Genomic DNA, 21616 nt, shown 5'->3' on the forward strand with positions numbered 1-21616 from the left:
CTAATTCATAAATTATAAGCCAATATTTGACGCTATTGGGAAACTTGTCTAACCTTTTCCTACCTCTGTGTCACAAGGTATTTCTTTCATTTTAAACATTAACTTTTTTCTAGTCACATTCCATTAACCTCGAAATCACCTTTTTGCATAATGTGAAGTAGAGAGCCAACTTCATTTTACCAAATAGAGAACGAAGTTAGTCATCACACCTATTGAACAATTATCCTTGAAGTGCCTCTTCCATCATATGACAAGTTCTTAGATACATTAATCTGTAGCTGTGTTCTTTATTCTGTTCCACTGGCCTATTTATCTGTACTGAGAAAATGCTACCTTTTTTTTTTTTCCACTACTAAGGCTTTATAGCCTGTCTTAATGTGTACTAGGATCAACACTCTTTGTTTTACCTATTCATGCCCTTATTCTGCCATAATAATTTTAGAATCAATTTGTCATTTACTAAAAAAATAAAATTCTTGCCATAGTACTGATTACATCACATTGAATTCATAGATTATTTGAGAAAGAAATCACATATATGAAAGTTGTCATTTTATTCATTAAATTGTATATCTCTCAACTTATCCTAGTCTCCTCTAATACTGTCACATAGAGTTTTAAATTTTTTCATGAAGTTCTTGAGTAGTTCTGAATTATTTATAGTTTTGTGATTACTTTTTACTTTATTATCTAATTTTAAAAATAGATACTTATGAAGTCTAATTTGAATATTTTATTTTTTTAATTTTACATTTCTTATGTTGCACATTCAGATACTGCTCAGTTAGTGGATTACACCTCTTTTAGAGGTCCTTCTAGTTCACAAATGTTGATTTATTCATAATAATTATTGAGAATTGAATATTAAGCACAGTCCTTATTCTAATGAAAGTTATAGCAATATTCCATGATGTTGTATGAAATGGAAGTCTGTATTAGATATAACAAGCAAAACAAGAAACAGAAAATCTGGTTTTTTGTCTTGGCTCTGCAACTGATTTTTGGAGCAACAATAAGCAAATCACAATCTCTACATATCTCATTTTCAGCAAGTATTATGTAATAGTAGAAAGAGCAATGGCCTGAGAGTAAAATACATGAGGTATTCTTATATTCTTAACCTCAATTCGGCCAGCTGTATATGTGTATGTGTGTGTGTGTGTGTGTGTGTGTGTGTGTGTGTGTGTGTATGTAAGTGTGTGTCCAAAGATATACATGTCTTTGGAAAAGTTACTCATCCTCTTTAAATTACTGGTTCATCATCTGTAAAGTAGAATGATATTATCTATATTTATGGTGATTATGAGAATTGCATATATGCAATAATTTATATAATTTCTGGCACACAGTAGGTGCCCAGTAAAGAATATGCATCAGTTTGATAATTTATAAGAGTAATCACATGAGATTACTAAATTTGTTGTTTGTAAACTTTAGTTAGCCTTAAATCATTTGGAGGGCGGTTATAAAACATGTATTGCAAGGTCCTACTTCCAGAGTTTCTGATTCAGTAGGTCTGGAATGGGGCCTAAGAATTTACATTTTTAACAAATTCCCAAATGATGATGATGATGTTAATCTGAGAACCAATGCATGAGATAATTTTTGTGTTTATGCTGTTTAGGATTAAAATGAACAGACTCAGTGGCTAATTCAGTTGATGCAACTTATCATAATGTTACACAGAAAGTAAGAAAGCCCAAACACTCTCTCGGTAGCTAAACAATTCAGATCTCGTAAAGAAATAGAACCATCATTCAGAATAAGATGGCAGCCTATCTTGTCTGCTCAGTAGTGGGAGTTCCATTGCTTTATCTTGATTGCTTCAAAGGCCCAAATATTGTTTCTTTCTATCAGCTTATTGTATCTATGTCTGCTTCTATTTTGGCTACTATTCTCTCTCCATTTTCTTCTTTATCTCAATGGCCTTTGCTCATTCATTTTCTCTATGTAAATTTACCAAAGCTATGTTGCTTGAGTTCCTTCTCCTATGTATATCCTCCCCAAGAGAGAGGAACTGACTAGATTAGTTAGTTTACAGCAAGGTGTCTCTGTTGGTCATTGTTCTCAAGATATGATATTTAATAGGTTTTGGGGAAATCTAAAGATTACTGTCTTGGACTCAAGTGCTGATCCCAGATCTACTTTTGACTAGGACATTTGGAATATATCATACAGAGCAAGGCAACTAATGCACAAGGAAACACTTCTGGGCACTTTATTCAGAAAGGGACTGTGAGCATAGCAAATACTCAGAATACCATGGATTCTCTTCCAGGTGTTCCTGCTTAAAAAAAATCAACCCATTTCTTTTCTTAGATATAAAATACAGGAGGCAAAGAAGAAGGCCAGATATACAAATCGGTATCCAAGTGGTTTCATGTAGCAAAATTAGGCTTAATTCTGGTAGTTGTTGATACACAAAGGGAGAAACTGAATTAGTTCCGCACAGTAGGAGACAGTTGTGTGATCTTGCAGTACTGTGGATCTTAGCCCTAGTCCATCACGGAGTTTGTCAACAACTAGGGTCTTTACTACACCAGAGGAGGTTCATGCTGGTCTGGAACTTCAAACTAGGTTAGGTACTCCGATATGTGCTTACTTAGTTGGAGTCTGAAACAAGAGCAGGACCAACAAAATATAAAGTATTAGGTATAGAGGCCTCAGAAAAGTAGGCTGAGGTTCAGGAGAGGGATCAAGTAGCAGTGGGATACAAATGTTAATGAAGAAATCACTGTAGAGGAATGTTGCAAAGAGGAAACAGTTCCTGAAGATGGGTCATATGATGTTGCAATTAATTCTGGAAGTTTTTTCTTTCATGTGGTAGAAGCATTAATCTACTTCCTACCCTAATCCAGGTTGCATGATGGGAGACACTGATCCTGCCAGTAAAAAGGCCTTGGTGTCTATGGACAAATAGAAGGAAAACGTAAGTTGAGGAGGACACTAATAAATTTTTAACTTCTCAAGTGTCTTACCTGATTATTTAACTTCTCACCTGCTCTGGTCTTGATTCTTTATGGTACACAGCTATAATTTGCCATAGAAAATAAGTAATGGTTATCTTTTTGCTTATAGCATGTTTAAAAATGTTTCAGCTTCCCATGCTGGAATCTTACCTACTCTGCTTCTATGAACACCAATTTATTTTAAGTAAAACCTAGCAGACAACTCAGAGATTAAAACCAGTATATAATGTCCTGACATAAATACAAGTGATATATTTGATTACGTCTTCTACAATAGTAATTAATTTGCCTTCAAAGGAAAGTCAATATTTTGACTACCAATATTTGACTACCAAAATATCTAAATAATTTGGACATTATCTTCTTTGATATATTCTGTCATCTATCAGCAGTCACACAAGCAATGAAGAATAGCTCATATTCATTTGGTCCTTTATAGTCACAAAGTTCTTCCATATTATAATACTCATTGACACTTCTCTGTTCATTGGAGTCCTAGTATGTAAATGTCTTCCTGGGTAATAAGGGATGAGACAAGCATGAGATGAAGAAAAGGATGGTGAAAGTGTTGATCTCTCTGCTCCACACATTTAAAAGGAGCTTTTCCCTTATGAAATCTTATTCCTTACATGCTTGCAGCCAGTGTTAATTTCATTATTTTTTTCTTTTCCATGATTTATTTCCCTCACTTCCAAGTATTATGTTTTTGTTGTTTTAAAATATGTTTCTAGTCCATTATATTGTTATAGCTATAGCTAAATAGATATTAAATTTATTCAGTGTTCTACTTTCTTTTCTTCAAGCTTAATCCCATTTACTTTTACAGTTACAACTTTTCACCTCATGTACATTATAACTTTATAAAAATGTTAAATATTTTGTCTCTTTTCTAGCTTTTTATCTTTTATTTTACTTATGTCTATTTTATGTATTTTAAAAGTATAAAAATTGGGGAAGAGATCAAGATAGCAGAGCAGGAGGACACTGGGTTCACATCCCCCCCACAAACACATCAAAAAATACATCTACATGTGGAACACTTCTCACTGAAAACAACTGGAGACTGGCAGAAAGACTCTTCTACAACCAAGGCTGTAAAGAACTATCCACACACAATCAAGTAGGAAGGGAGGAGAATGATCAGGTCGGGACTTACACTCCTAGGAGGGGACAGAGAAGAGGAGAGAGATTATTACGGGCTCAGACAGCCTCCCTGGAGAGTGAGGAATTTGAACCAAATATTGAGTATCCCAGCCCTGGTATTTGATAGTGGGAAGACAAGTCCCCATAGCTGGTTAGAAAACCAGTGGAACTTACATGAGAGCTGTAAGAAACTGAGACTCTACTCGTAAAGAGTGTGCACATGCTTGTTCACTCCCCAGAAAAGATGGTGGAAGCAGATTGAAACTACCTGGGGCTCTGGCTGGTTTCCTGTCACCACCCCAGTGAGTATCCCAGCCCATTTAGCTCCAGCGCAGTTCCCCACTAGGGTGAAGGTTGCCACTGTCTTGGACAGTGCACACTTGGTGAGGACATAGCCGACTTGGACCTGGCACTGCATCTGAATGGGGTGAGGGTAGCCATGACTGATACTCATGAAAGTTGGTAGATCGGGAGCTGTCTGGAACACTGACTGATGTGCAGAGACCACCTTAGCACATGCCCTGTCCCACAATGGGCACCTTCTCTGGCCCCTCTTGCTTCAGTACTGCCCTCTAGGGTGAAGGTGCCATTGCAGGGAAAGGGGAGAGCACACACCTGCAGGGAACAGAACCAGCTCAGACCCAATTCTCAGGGCTTCTCCTCCAGCACCTCAGGACCCAACCTCACCCCAGATAGGGTGAGGATGGCCACTGAGCATAGGAGAAGCCCTGGCTCACCCCTGACTGGCTCTAGCCATGCTATCTCCAGCCCCACCTCCCACCAAGGTGATGCACCCTGGCGGAATACATGACCCATGCACACTTTAGATCCAGCTCTCCCACCAAAGGCACTGGGAACACACAGACTGAACAGGGATGCTCCCACACAAGGACACCCTTTCAAGACTGGGAGAGTTAAGTGTTTTACCTAATTTCATAGACATTTAAGAGAAAGTTAAACAAAATGAGAAGACAAAAGAATTCGTTTCAAATGAAATAACAAGAAAAAACTCTGAAAAAATAATTAATGAAACAGAAAGAAATAATTTACCAGATAAAGATTTCAAAGCATTAGTAATAAGAATGCTAACTGAATTTGAGAAAAGAACAGATGAACACAGTGAGAATTTTGACAAGGAAATTGAAAGTATAAAAAGAATCAGTCAGAGCTGAATATGAGAACTGAAATGAAAAACACACTACAAGGAGTTAACAGCAGACTAGGGGATACAAAAGAATGCATAAATGATCTACAAGATAGAATGATGGAAATCACCCATTCAGAACAGTAAAAAGAAAAACAAATTTTAAACATGAGGACAGTTTAAGGGACCTCTGAGATTTCATCAAGCATACTATCATTTGCATTATAGGAGTCCTAGAAGGAAAAGAGAGAGAGAAAGGGGTTGAAAATGTATTTGATGAAATTATGGCTGGAAACATCCTGAACCTGAAGAAGGAAACAGATATCCAGGTACAGGAAACACAGAGAGCCTCAAAAGAGATGAACCCAAAGATATCTACACCAAGACACACAATAATTAAAATGGCAAAAGTTAAAGATAAAGAGAGAATTCTAAAGACCAGCAAGAGAAAACTAAAGAGTCACGTACAAGGAAACCCCCATAGATCTATCAGTGATTTTTCTGCAGAAACTTTGCAGGCCATAAGGGAGTGGCATGATATATTTAAACTTCTAAAAGGGAAAATCCTACAACCTAGGATACTCTACCCAGCAGGGTTATCATTCAGATTTGGGGAGAGTTAAAGAACTTTTTAGACAGAAAAAAACAAAAAGAAATCATGAATACTAAACTGACCCTAAACAAAGTGTTAAAGGGTATTCTCTAAGTGGAAAAGAAAAGATTATAACAATAAGTGAGAATTTATGAAAAAGGAAAAATCCCACTAGGAAAGGCAAATATATAGTAAAGGCTATGGATCAACCATTTAAATAAGCTAGTATAAAGATTAAAAGGCAAAAATTGTAAAATCAACTATAATATAATAAAGAGTTATGGGATAAATATGGAAATGTAAATATGGCATCAACAACACAAAACATGTATGGGGGAGTAAAAATGTAGATCTTTTAGAATGTGTTTGAATGTAAATGGAGAACAGCTTAATACAAGTAGATAGTGTTATAGGTCAACACATATGAAGCCTGTGGTAACCACAAATCAAAAACCTACAACAGATGCACAAAAACTAGAGAGGAAGAAATACAAGTATACTGCTAAAGAAAATCATAAAACCACAAGGGAGAAAACTAAGATAAGAAGAACAGAGAAGAATTATAAAAACAACCAGAACAAGTAATGAAATGGCAATGAGTATATACCTATCAATAATCACTTTAAATGTCATTGGGAAAATGCTCCAATCAAAAGATAAAGGTTACCTGATTGGATAGAAAAAAACAAGATCCATCTATATACTGCTTAGAAGAAACTCACTTCAGACCTAAATACACACATGGACTGAAAGTGAGGGGATGGAAAAAGATAGTTCATGCAAATGGAAATGAAAAGAAAGCTGGGGTTACAATACTCATATCAGACAAAATAGATGTTAAAACAAAGTCCAGGGCTTCCCTGGTGGCGCAGTGGTTGAGAGTCCGCCTGCCGATGCAGGGGACACGGGTTCGTGCCCTGGTCCGGGAAGATCCCACATGCCGTGGAGTGGCTGGGCCCGTGAGCCATGGCCGCTGAGCCTGCGCATCCGGAGCCTGTGCTCCACAATGGGAGAGGCCACAACAGTGAGAGGCCCGCATACCGCAAAAAAAAAAAAAGTCCATAATAAAAGACAAAGAAGGTCATTGTATAATGACAAAGGGATCAATATAAGAAGAGGATGTAACATTCATTAACATATATGCACGTAATAGACGAGCACCTAAAAATACAAAGCAAACACTAACAGATGTAAAGGGAGAAATTAAAAATAATACAATAATAGTAGGGGATGTTAATACTCCACTTACATCAATGGACACATCATCCACACACAAAATCAATATGGAAATGGTGGTCTTACATGACACATTAGTCCAGTTGGCTTAATAGACATCCATAGGACATTCCATCCCAAAACAGCAGATACACATTCTTTTCAAGTGCAAATGGAGTGTTCTCCAGGTCAGATCAGATGTACACTACAAAGCAAGTCTCAACAAGTTTAAGAGGACAGAAATTATATTGAGTATTTTTTCTAACCACAGTGGTATGAAACTAGAAAACAATTACAGGAAAAAACATAAACTTGTGCAGACAACAAAATACTACTACAAAACCAATGGGCCAATGAAGAAATCCAAGAGGAAATCAGAAAATACCTTGAGAAAAATGAAAATAAAAAGACAAATTTCCAAAATCTGTGGGATGTGACAAAAGCAGTTCTAAGAGGGAAGTTTATAGCAATACAGTCCTACCTGAAGAAACAAGAAAAATCTCGATAACAAACAACCTAAACTACCACCTAAAGGAATTAGAAGAGCAAACAAAGCCTAAAGTCAGCAGAAGGAAGGAAATAATAATGACCAGAGAGGAAATAAATAAAATAGAAACCAAAAAATAATAGAAAAGATCAACAAAACCAAGAGCTGTTTTGTTTTTTTGAAAAGATAAACAAAATTGATAAGCCTTAAGCCAGGCTCATTAAGGAAAAAAGAGAGAGGATCTAAATAAACAAAATAAGATATGAAAGAGGAAAAATTATAACCAATATCACAGAGATACAAAAAATCATAAGGGAATACAACAAATTTGACAGCCTAGAAGAAATGGATAAATTTATAGAAACATACAATTTTCAAAACTGAATCAAAAAGAAACAGACAATCTGAACAGACTGATTACTAGTAGTGACATTGAATTTGTAAGAAAAAAAACTCCCAGCAAACAAGTCTAGGACCAGACGGCTTCACAGGGGAATTCTACCGAACATATAAAGAAGATATAATACTTATCCTTCTCAGACTATTTCAAAAAATTTAAGAGGAGGGAACACTCCCAAATTCATTCTACAAGGCCACCACTACCCTCATACAAAAACCAGATAAAGACACACAAAAAAAGAAAATTACAGGCCAAAATATCTGATGAATACAGATGCAAAAATCCTCAACAAAATATTAGCAAATTGAATTCAACACTATATAAAAAGGATCATACACCATGATCAAGTGAGATTTATTCTAGGGATGCAAGAATGGTTCAATGTCCACTAATCAATCAATGTGATATATCACATTAGCAAAACAGCATAAAAATTGTGTGATCATTTCAATAGATGCAGAAAAATCATTTAACAAAATTCAACACCCATTCATGAGAAAGTTTCATCAAGGTGGGTATAGAGGGAACATATCTCAACATAATAAAGGCCACTTAGGACAAACCCACAGCTAACATCATACTCAATAATGAAAAGCTGAAAGCTTTTCTTCCAAAGTCAGGAAAAAGACAAGGATACTCACTCTCTCCACTTCCATTTATCACAGAATTGGAAATCCTAGCCACAGCAGTCAGACAAGAAAAAGAAATAAAAGGCATCCAAATCAGAAGGGAAGAAATAAAACTGTCCCTATTTTCAGATGACATGATGCTACATATATAAAACCCTAAAGTCTTCATCACAAAACTGTTAGTTCTAATAAATGCATTCAGTAAAGTTACAGGATATAAGATTAATTGATGAAGAAAATTGAAAATGATGCAAAAAAATGGAAAGATATCCTATGTTCATGGATTGGAAGAATTGATATTGTTAAAATGTCCATACTACTCAAAGCAATCTACAGAATTTAATGCAATCCCTACAAAAATACCCAGGACATTTTTCATAGAACTAGAACAAATAATCCTAAAATTTATATAAAACCACAAAAGACCCTGAATAGCTAAAGCAATCATGAGAAAAAACACTCTGACATAAATTACAGTAATATTTTTTTGATCTGCCTCCTAAGGCAAAGGAAACAAAAGCAAAAATAAACAAATGGTATCTAATTAAATTTAAAAGTTTTTGCACAGAAAAGAAAACCATGGACAAAATGAAGAGACAACCTACTGAATGGGAGAAAATATCTGCAAATGATCTGGATGATAAGGGGTTAATATCCAAGCTATATAAATACCTCAGAAAACTCAATATTAAAAAAACCCCAAATAACCCAATTAAAAATTGGGCAGAAGACCTGAATAAACATTTCTCCAAAGAAGACACACAGATGGCCAATTGGCAAATGAAAAGATGCTCAACATTGCTAATCATCAGTGAAATGCAAATCAAAACCACACCACAGAAAGGCTATTAACAAAAAGACCACAAATAATAAATGTTGGCGAGGATGGGTAGAAAAGGGAACCTTAGTACACTGTTATTAGGAATGTAAATTGGTGCAGGCACTATGGAAAACAGTATGGAGGTTCCTCAAAAAACTAAAAATAGAACTACCATATGATCCAGCAATTCCACTCCTGGGTATATATCCAAAAAAATCCAAAAACACTAATTCAGAATGATAATGCACCTCAATGTTCATCACAGCATTATTTACAGTAGCCAAGACATGGAGGCAACCTAAGTGTCCATCAACAGGTGAATGGATAAAGAAGATGTGGTATATATATATATATATATATATATATATATATATATACTTAGAATGGAATATCACTCAGCCATAAATTGAACAAAGTTTTGCCTTCTGCAACAACATGGATGGGCCTGGGGGATATTATGCTTAGTAAAATAAGTCAGACAGAAAAGGACAAACACTGTATGGTATCACTTACATATGCAATATAAAAACTAAAACAAACAAATGAATATAACATAACAGAAACAGGCTTACAGATAGAACAAATTAGTGATTACCAGTGGGGAGGAGAAAGGGGGACGTGCAAGAGGGGGTAGCAAATAAAGAGGTACAAATTACTATGTATATAATAAGTTACAAGAATATATTATATAGCACAGGAAATATAGCCAATATTTTATGATAACTTCAAATAGCATATAATCTATAAAAGTATTAGATCACTATGTTGTACACTTGAAACCATACAATATTGTAAATCAACTACATTTCAATAAAAATAATAAGCTATAAAAATTATCTTTACTGACATTTTAATAAAACTCTTTTCTTTCCTTACTTGAATTTTCTACAATATATCACGCCAAGCAAGAAATACAGTAATAGTAGGGAGCCATTTAAAAATACCCATTTCTCTGGCTCCCTTTATTAAAAACTCATGACAAGAAGACCTTAAAAAAAAAAAAAACTGTAGAAAATCAGGAAGTGTGTATTTCAACCAACTTTAGTAAGTCTTATAATGACGGTGATACATTTTACTGGCTGGAATGATCTGTTTGCTGGAATGATTTTCCATTAGTCCTTATATCAGGAGCCTCTAGCCACTGAACTTCAGGCAAACAATACCAACTAAGTGTCATGAACCAGGAGGTACTGAACTACAGGATTAATAGAGGAGAAAGACAATAGGCCTTTAGTAAATGAAGTTCCTCACAGCAGTCTTTTTAATCTTCTTATTTTATAGTTGATAACCCACACTTATCAAGATAAAGGAAAATCTTGTCCTGACATTTTCCCCTAATTTTTTTGTGCATTTTCCTTCCTTAATCTAAAATCAGAAATATCTCAATATCTCAATTCATATTATTTATGCATTTATTGAGTTTTTACTATGGGCTATGCACTGATCTGTACACTTTACATTCCTATGAGGAAGGTACCATTATTGTACCAATTTCTTGGCTGAAGAAAGTGAGGCTCAGAAAGGTTGAAATACCATATTTCATTGAATCTAAAATGCCAACACCATCTACTGTAAGAGACACCATTATTTTATGTACTTCTAAGTAAAAAAAAATCACTACCACTCACATTATGGTACAATTCCTTACGGAAAGTCCTACGTTACTCAGATTTCAGTCTCACCAGCTTTTGAAATACATTATATCTATTAAGAAGATAAAATGTCAACTTTTCTGAGTTTTCTGAGGTATTTATATATTTTAGATATTAACCCATTATCATCCAGGTCATTTGCAGATAATGCCAAGTTTTCCTGGCTCAGCTACACAACTTGGCATGTGGGAGGCAATCCTTTTGCAGATTATCTCAATAAAAGAACAATAAAGCTATCTCTACTTGTGGGAATTCTTTACTTTAGTCCCATAAAACACTTGACTATTTCTTTGCAAGAAAATGTGAACTAGTGATCATTCCTACAACAGCAAGTATTTGCTTTACTAGTATCAAAAATTATATCCTGTTGCTGTTTGTCTTTCTACATATATATTAACTTTACAATTCAATGCTTAAATATTGCATTAGCTTTTTGAAGAGTTAAAGAGCAGTTTCTTTCAATATGGACAGCACCACTAATGTATATAACTCAAAGTAATAATAATATGAATAGTCATGACCAAGTTTGCTATATCAGGCAATATCTACTATGTCACAATTACATTCTGACTTACAGCTATTTCAAGATTCCATCAGTTTAAGATCTTACCCAATTTCAAAGATGTTAAAATGTCAAGGGGAAAAAGTGTATCTCAGAATCAAAGAAGTACTTGTATCAATATAAGGTCTCAACAGCAGTAAATGCTATATACTGTCTCCACTGAGTGGTCGCACTAGTAGGTAGGCCTGCTAACAGATCAGAACCTATGGATAAGGGGAGACCTGATTCACCATTAGCCTTGTTAACTCTTGAATATATATGTGGGACACAAAGAGAAGGCTATAGCTGGCTCTCTCTTAAGGCTTTTCACCAAAGAAAATAGGATGCTACTCTCTGGTGGTCAGTCTCTAGTGTGCAACCTGACTTTTGGGCTTAGGTGAAAATAACAGACCCTAACAAGGAAAATCTCTCTGCCTATTAGATCTACCACAGAGAAGCATAAACTCACAGTTAGTTGTACCTTCTACTCGTTACCAGAAAGTCATAGAATCTCTAGCCCTTACCTGAGGAGAGATTATAACCATTACCCACTGCACAAATCTGCTCTTGCTTACTTGAATTCCTTTATAATCTTCATTGCTTGACTGACTCACAAATAAACACCAACCCACCAGAGAACACTGGCTAACCCTTTATCATCAGGGAAGACATGCTTTACTTTAATTTTACCAACATGGCTTAAAAGATATGCCCTACTAAGAAAGTCATCTTTGGCAGGTGCTAAACTATGAAAGAAAGCAAACACTGCAAATTTTTAAAATCTTGTAGGCCCGTTATCTCTCTGTTTTCTTTCTGAAACTCAAGCCTGCTATATAACGTTAAAGGCAAGAGCCTAGATGTATGGGCTTTTCTATTGAATCTTAACATTACATGTCTATAAGGTACCTGGATTTTAGAACATTTGCTTCCCCATATTTTAGGCTTTTTATTTTTCTTTCTTTGTAATGGCTCCAGAAGCTCAGATCATGTTGCTTCCTAGAACGTCTACTTTTTTCTTCGTACATAAATTATTATCAGTAGCCCTGAACTTTATGAAGGCCAAGTGATTCTTTAATTGGCTCCTGAAATTGAGTCCTCATATGCTACAACTGAATAAAAAATTCAACTTTTTATGGCACATACGGAAAACTTCCTGAAACAACACTCAAATTGTACTGATTTTTCAATTCTTAATCCACTCTATTCCATTTTTTACACAAAGTTTAAAAGTTCCTAAAACAAAATTTATATTATGTTCATATTATTCCCCTACTTAAAATAAACTAGTGACTTCCTACTGCATTAAAAATAAAATCTAAATTTTTTACCCTGTCCCACAAAGACATGAGTCTGAATGTCTCCCCAACCTATCATTCTATCACTCTCCCCACCAAGTAACTATGCTCCAACACAGAGGTCTTCTCTAAACTGAACATACCCAAATCTTTGCTTCCTCAAGGTCTTTCCACATGTGTACCTTGTGCTTGGAATTTTCTTAACGACCATTCTTCACATGGTTAACTCCTTCTCATGCTTTAGGTTCCTCCATTTAAATGCTCCCTGTTCAGTGAAGCCTTCTTTACCCCTCATCTAAAACAGGTTTCACACAATTTTCTCTACTCAGTTGTTAATCAGTTGTTTTTAATCTGTGGGGTTTTTTTTGTTTGTTTGTTTTTTTAATCTGAGACCCGGGCTTCCCTGGTGGCGCAGTGGTTGAGAGTCCCCCTGCTGATGCAGGGGACACGGGTTCGTGCCCCGGTCCGGGAGGATCCCACATGCCACAGAGCGGCTGGGCCCATGAGCCTGCGCGTCTGGGAGAGCCCACAGCAGTGAGAGGCCCGCGTACCACAAAAAAAAAAAAAAAAAAAAATCTGAGACCCGTAAGTTCCATAAAGACATGGGTATTAGTTACTAGTTTACCTTTAATACTGTTGGGCTGCACCCCACAAGCCTATAAGGCCAGTGCCTGCCCAGCTTTAAGACTGAAGAAAGAGCCTGGAGTCAGTGACAGAGACATCAATGGTTTAATGGATGGGGGAGCTTACATGTCTGAGGCAAGGTCCTGGAGCGACATCTCATCATGTGCAGCAGTCCAGCAGACAAGACATGGCAGTAGGCTTTGCTGGGGGTGCGGGGGTGGGGAGGAGGGGCAGGGACTGCCAGTTATAGGGGGAGTCAGGTTGGCTCACCAGGTTACCATGGAAACTAGCAGAGCGGCACACCTCTCACCGCCCCTTTGATAAGAATAATCACTAGCTGGGCCTGGGGCAAGTGTGTAGAAAGGTCAGTCAGGTGAGTAGGGTTTAGGTGAAGCAGGCACTGGTGGAGCAGAGGAATGTACAGAGAGCCAGAGAACAGCCACCTTAAGTGGCCTGACCATACAAATACCAAACACAGTGACACTACACAATTAAAGAGAGATGAATAAGAAAAACTAAAATAACAATCCGTTATATTGTACTACTATGCGCCAGGCACTGTTCTAAGCACCTTACATCTATTAATACGTTTAATTCTAAGTATGTATATAAGATATGCACTACTATTACCATTATTTTATAGAAGAGAAACTAAGGCACATAAACGTCCCCAAAACTATTTAAGAATCATTTTAAATGGTGGGCTTCAACAACAGTTAACTTGTAATCATTTAAAAATTAAATGGGTATGGTTCTATCAGGTTGTAACAAAAAAAATAGTTTAACTTTTTAAAAGAGTAACAAGTTATTCCATTTAAATTACACACCAATTTGTACTTGATAAATGAAAATGAGAATTTCTCAAATTATTATTTATATAAAGTCCAGGTGGGCTCAAAGCAAGGAAACTTCATTTTGATTACTGTTTTGCTCTTGGCCACTTTGTGGCAGTGTGTTAGGAATATCACAAGGTGCTTTTCGGTTTTTGTAACCTTCCTTCTTCCTAGAACAGGCACCTATCAGAAACTAAGTTTACAAGCCAACGACATGTGCAGAACCTGCTCTGTAACTGTGCTTTCAGAATTAGGGTAAGTAGAAAAATCTTTGATAAATCAGTGATTTTCAAAGTGTAATCCTAATTTCCAGAGTTTTGAAATGGTTGTTGACAATTTTGCCAGTTTCAATTACTGCTTTTTGGAGCTTAAGAATTTCTAAGCTCCTCACTCTGACATTCTGGAAGTCCTTTCTAATAAACTTTTAAAAAGATTAAGATATCTTCTAGTTACCCACCCAGACAGGTGTTAGAAGTCTAAGACTGTTAACTGGACATTATATTATTTTGTATCCTAACACTAGCAATCAAAGCACTCTATTTCCAAGAAAGAAATATTGGAATTGGCTTGTTTTTGTTTCTTGCCTGGCAATAATTTAAAAAAAAAAATCATGTTTAAATTTTCTGAAAAGTATATTTTAACAACCATATTTTAATTTTTAACAGTGTGAAAAAGTTATACCCAACTTATTTCAGTACTGTTAAAATATACACATGAAATATTTTGTAAAAATTAAAATTAAATAAAAATCTGAATGAAATATAATCCATTACTGGGAAGAGTTCATGATTTGATAAAAAATAAACACTTTTGTGTTTGAATGAAAACAAGTAAACAAAATTTCTGATTTTATACAACAAATCTATTCATTTTAAGAAGAATTAAACTATTATAATAAAAAGTACTATCTGTACACATCCAATATATACATTTATATATGATATTTTGAACAAACATCTATGAAAGCATTAAGGAGAGAGAAACTCATTTTGCCTAGGAATGTAAGGTAAGATTTGACAAAGAGCTTTTCTCAAATGGAGAAGAGAGAGAAGAACATTTGAAGTAGAGAGATTTACATCTACAAAGGTAGAGAATTATAAAAGTACCCAATATATCCAGGAAAGAGCAAGTGGGGGAGATAGGGATAAATTTCTGAGATGAGGTAGGAAAATTCAGTTGATGGTATTGTGAAGGGTCTTCAAAGTCCCAGTGAAAGAGTGTGAAATTCACCTGCCAAGTACTGTGGAAAATGACTTGATAAAACCTACATGTGAGAAACACAGTTCTTCAGACAACATAAAGGATGAAGTTATGAATAGGAAAAGAAAAACCAAATTGAATAAAGAATCACTAGAAGTTGCTTTTTTTTAACCCCACTATGTCTGTACTGTAGGCTGTGTTTCTCACCCAGAAAACGAAGAGTTCTTCTCCATTTGATACTCAGATGAGATTATTTTCTATAAAATAAGATGTTCATTAGTTTTGCTGCTTTGACTGGTGGGTCCATAGAAGCAAAACTCAGTCATAACCTGTGAGAAGGGCTGACAGGACCTTTATCTGGGTAAGGTCCTTCCTATAGGTCATTCTGAAATAAAGATAAACATTTCTAAATGAAAAAAAAAAGATGTTTGTGAGAAGATTTGTTAACTTCTAAAGTTCTTTTCTAAGTTATTTAAATATAGTAAAAAGATAACGTTAATACCTCTGTCGTCTTTTTAAAATTTATTTATTTAATTTACTTATTTTTGGCTGTGTTGGGTCTTCATTGCGGTGCGCAGGCTTCTCATTGCAGTGGCTTCTCTTGTTGCAGAGCACAGGCTCTAAGCCCAAGGGCTTCAGTAGTTGTGGCTCGCGGGATCTAAAGTGCAGGCTCAGTAGTTGTGGTGCATGGGCTTAGTTGCCCCACGGCATGTAGGATCTTCCCAGACCAGGGATCGAACCCATGTCCTCTGCATTGGCAGGGGGATTCTTAACCACTGCACCACCAGGGAAGCCCCCTTTGTCATCTTATTAAATGGCTTATTTATTTATGCAGGGAGAAAATAAACTCAATATAATATAAAAGTCAAATTAAAAGCAATAGAAGAAAGAAAAATACTTGGTACCAGTCTTTGACACTAATCAAGTTCTTGGTGATGCCACTTAGGTGAAATGGGTTCTATTTTCCATTACCTATAAAATGAGTAGGTTAAGACTTCAAAAGTTCCACTCAGATTTAAGCTGAATACTTTATAGTTATTTTCTTAAATCCACTACAAAAGAATTGTACATGTCAATTTAATTTGCTTGTTTATGTAAAATTTTACTTTACCCCAAAAGTAGCAAATAAATCCTTGATACTAGCTCCAAACTCCTGATCTTTTGTTTGCTCTCTGTCCAACAAATGAGGCTGTTTACGTTCTCCGGCTTTTATCCTCACTGTGCCTATATGTTAACAAGTAAAAGAATCTTATGACATGTTCAAATAACTAAAACACATATTATAAACATACATACACATCCCAATACACCCAGTTTGTCTTGAAATGGCAAGTGAGCTGTTTTTGAACATGCTAAAGTTAATCTAACTAAAAGGCACATTCTTCTAAAACAGTGCTGTACTAAAGAAAATTCTATGATAAGGAAAATTTCCCATATCTGTACTCTTCTGTACTCTCCAGTACTGTAGCCATTAGCTGTACTGTGGTTGTTAAATACTTGAAATGTAGCTCCTACTACTGAGTAAATGGATTTTTAATTTAATTTAAAACTTAAATAGCCACTTATGGTGACTACAGTATTTGACAGCATAGACCTAAAATATAAAAGCACAAACTTTGATATTACTAAAAATATTTTGTGCCAATGAAATGTACTACCATTAGGAGAGTATTCGATTTCTCTAACGTTACATGTATATTTTAGTGTTTCCAGAAGAATTTTAATAGTTATTACTCTATCTTACAACAATTCTATGGGGTAATACATGCCTTAAATCATGATAGGTAAATAGGTTTAAATATGCTTCTTTCTTTAAGAAAACTTCTGAATTTTAGATATAAAGCATTTTTAAAGAGGAATGACAAGAAGCAAGAACATGTACTAATGAAAGCCTGGTACATAAATAATACTTGGCTACATGCGGCTTTATTTGTTCAAATAATACTAGCACATGTCACTGTATGTCCATGACAGAACGAAATGTACACAGAAAGAAATGCAGTTCAGCCATATTCTGAGAATTGGTAGGGATGAAGAATATACTGTCCTTTAATTTAATGAATTATATTTTTATAGTCACCTCGAATACCGTGTGGAAAGCATGAAAATGGTATTAATGTAGACCATGCAATAACTGCAATAATAACAAAATGAATCCACCAACTCTGCTGCCAGCGTTCATTATCATCACTGTCTTCAACACTTTAATAGAGAAAATGAAAATTTTCAACTTTGTCTATTTTAATACAAACAAAGCCATGATTAAACAGAGCAAGAAAGGGCATTTTCTGTTAATTTGTTATTGTTTTGCTGAAATTGAGTGGTTGTGAGTTCTCCAATTATGTGGTTCTCTTTTGTCCTGCAGGATACTAAATTTTTTCCTTTCCCCACTTTTCCCCTGTCCATACAGGTGGCGAAGAGTAATTCTCTGTTCCTTTTAAACTTGTTTCTCCAACAGAAGCTATGCATTTAGAAGACATCACTCTAAATCTCATCTCTCTTTTGAAATCATTCCTGCCCCTTTAAATCATGTGCCCAATTCTTTAGGATAAGCCTGGCCCTTTAAGTTGCACAACTAACACTGTATCTGGGTACGTGACCCTTTAAATCACATATACTTGGTAATCTTTTTCTTATAGTCCCTTCTCTGAACTCTCAGATTGAGTGTGTATTAACACTTCTAGTGATCATACCTAATCATGCTTTGATAGAACTTTGTCTTCTTTCTTCCTTGTGGTTTTTCTTGGTCGGCCTTCGCAAACTACAAAGCCTTGCAGTGGGCAGGGTGAGATGGAAATGTGAAGGATCCTCTGCTGGGATTTGTTGATTTTTCCCTTTTTACTCACAGTTCTTTTGCAGTTTCAACATCCTTTGTCTCCAGTAATGCTCAGGCCATAATTTTGTGGGGGATTTTCTCAGCTGTGACATTATTTTGTATCAATGTAATGGTATTAGAAAGTGGGGCCTTTAGGAGGTGATTAGGTCATGAGGGTAGAGTCTGCATGAATGTGATTAATGACCCCAGATAGACTTCTTGCCCCTTCATCCATGTAAGGACACAGGGAGAAGCAAGGACACCAGGAAGCAAGATCTCACCAGACACTGAACTTGCCAGCACCTTGATCTTGGACTTCCCAGCATACAGAACTGCAAGAAGTAAATTTCTGTTTTTGTAAGCCCAGTGTATAATATTTCTGTTACAGCTGCCCAAATGGACTGAGACAGTACAGAAGAAAAATTCCTGCCTAGAATAAGTATCTTTCCCTATAAAGACAAATCTGTATGTTAAAAGAGGGCCAACCTAATAACAAAGTAATCAACCTGATGACAGCTTGTCTCCCAATGAATGTGTCGTATCGGGAACTCAGGGTTGACCTCTACTACTGATGAATTGGATACTCAGCGGTAGGAATACTCATATCCTAGTAAATATTCTTGTTGAGAGGATTGTCCTTAGTGTGAAGAAGTCCATGTTACTGCACTCATGCAAACTCACCATTACTGTCACCATGGCCACTTTTCACATGAGCTTATTGAGGAAGAATTAGGGTGGTTAGAAAAAAAGAGAGAGAGGCTGGCTAACATTAACAGGATGGGACATCTTGTCCAGCTGATTAAAGAGCCTCTTCCAAAGTACATACCCTTTTCATGTGCCAGTTCTAAGAGTTTCATCCACATATCCTCCTGGTTACCTTTTTTTTTTAAATCTTTTTCTAAGTCCTTGGCTACCCAACCATAAATTAGTATAAATTTATACCTCAGGCCATCCCTCCTTCTATGCTAAGTGGACAACCAGCCTGAAGTTCTACTCACTAGAATGATCTCCTGATTTCAAGGCCACTGTTGAGTGGAGTTGTAATATAGTGGCCATCCCCTTTCTCATCTCAATGAGAGAACTTAATATTCACACAATTAAATGTTTCCTTTTCCCTGGGAATATTTTCTAGTATTGTTAAAAGAAGCCGTATGACCCAGAACTCTTAAAATAACTTCTGTCCCTCCAGTGATTAAATGCTACAACTATTTAATTTCCTAGTCTTGCCCTCCCTGAACTTAATCCCATCCTACAACCTATGATCATTTTAGTAACTATCTTCAATTTACTCCCAGCAAGGAGGTTATCTGTGCATACAAATATGCAACCTAGTTCTGGAATCCTAAAGCTACTTCTGATACTATTTTTAGTATCAGTCAGGATACTGATAGGAAACAGATGGTGTACTCATCTGAGATAATTTGAAGAGAGAGGGACAAGAAGACTATTTCCAGTGATGTGGGCAGAGTTTAGGGAAATGAACAGGGTACAGCACAAAATTATGGGGTCAGCAGTACAGTAGCAAACTGTTATGACAAGCCTTAATGTCAAGTGGAACACTGCTTAATAAATGGAAAAGGAAGCCTCAAAGAGGCGTCATCTTTAGAATAGGAATACAGCCAATCTGGATACAACCCCTGCAGAAACTGGAAGGATAATACCCTAGCCTTAATTTGCTCCTGCACTCTCATTTGCCAGTGCCTCTCATTGGCCAAATCCAACTGAAATTCAGAGTTCAAGGGATTATGTTGAGGCTCTCAATATAGCCTCCTGGGGAAGAAAAGAGACTAGAGAAGGTTTTAGAAAGGTGGAAGTGAATTTAGAGAGTCAAAAAAAATACATCCAACACATATTCTCTGATACTTTATCTGCCCACCTACCCTGCCCCTTCCAGCTACCAAAACTTCACTATGGCTAGGTAAGAACCCAGATGAGCTGGCAGGGGAGCTAGGAGGAGAGCTTCCACATACTATCTGTAGCAATAAATAACTATGGAAATAGTTGGCAAGTTGGCAATAAATAAGAGGAGCTAGTTGGCTTCTGTACCTCAGTTTTAATTAGTTCTACGTTTATATAAAACCAGAGTTTCAGAAATGGAGGGTGGACCTTTCTGTTTTCTTGTAGTGGTAGATTTTTATCTCCTTCATTAACTCCGTCATCTTAATGAGAGAAATAAAAAAGGCAATAAGTCACTTATAGTACCACTTCCCAATACATAATTAAACATAACTTTAAAAATACATATTTAGGGACTTCCCTGGTAGCACAGTGATTAAGAATCCACCTGCCAACGCAGGGGATACAGGTTCAAGCCCTGGTCCGGGAACGTCCCACATGCCTTGGTGCAACTAAGCCCGTGCGCCACAACTACTGACCCTGCGCTCTAGAGCTCGTGAGCCACAACTACCTAGAGCCTGTGCTCTGCAACAAGAGAAGCCAGCGCAATGAGAAGCTTGCGCACCACAACAAAGAGTAGCCCCCGCTCGCTGCAACTAGAGAAAGCCTGCGTGCAGCAACGAAGACCCAATGCAGCCAAAAATAAATTATTAATTAATTAATTTTAAAAAATACATATTTATATAGCAAAAAGAAGGAAATAGTAAAGACTAGAGAAGAAATAAATGAAACATAGAATGGAAAAACAATAGGGAAAATCAATTAAATTAAGAGTTGATTTTTTTTAAAAAATCAAAAAATTGACAAACCTTTAGACCAAGAAAAAGACTCAAATAACAAAAATCAGAAATGAAAGAGAAGATATTACAACTGATGTCACAAAAATAAGAAAGGATCATAAGAAACTACTATGAACAATTTTATTCCAACAAGTTGGATAACCTAGAATAAATGGAAAAATTTCTAGAGACATATAACCTATGAAGACTGAATCATGAAAAAATAAAATATCTAAACAGACACAGAACCAATAAGGAGAGCAAATCAGTAATCAAAAACCTCCCAACAGGGCTTCCCTGGTGGCGCAGTGGTTGAGAGTCCGCCTGCCGATGCAGGGGACACGGGTTCGTGCCCTGGTCCGGGAAGATCCCATATGCCGCAGAGCAGCTGGGCCCGTGAGCCACGGCTGCTGAGCCTGCGCGTACGGAGCCTGTGCTCCACAATGGGAGAGGCCACAACAGTGAGAGGCCCGCTTACCACACACACACACAAAAAAAAACCTCCCAACAAAGAAAATCCCAGGACCACATGGCTTCACTGGAGAGTACCACCAAACACTTAAAGAAGAATTAATACCAATC

At 36.3% G+C, this 21616-nt stretch overlaps 1 protein-coding gene across 1 annotated transcript in view; it reads right to left on the minus strand.

Moving 5' to 3' along the window:
* The window catches only part of SLCO6A1 (solute carrier organic anion transporter family member 6A1), a gene marked incomplete at both ends in the record, with an annotated part of 109193 nt that overhangs the window by 76759 nt on the left and 10818 nt on the right, over nucleotides 1–21616 (minus strand). Inside the window, 2 exons of the mRNA XM_079918632.1 lie at nucleotides 4381–4530; nucleotides 16741–16768. Of these exons, the coding sequence (XP_079774758.1) occupies nucleotides 4381–4530; nucleotides 16741–16768 (178 nt within the window). The remainder of the gene's footprint in view (nucleotides 1–4380; nucleotides 4531–16740; nucleotides 16769–21616) is intronic.

Source organism: Stenella coeruleoalba (assembly GCF_951394435.1).
Source record: "Stenella coeruleoalba genome assembly, chromosome: 3".
In the NCBI taxonomy this organism is placed as follows: Eukaryota; Metazoa; Chordata; class Mammalia; order Artiodactyla; family Delphinidae; genus Stenella; species Stenella coeruleoalba.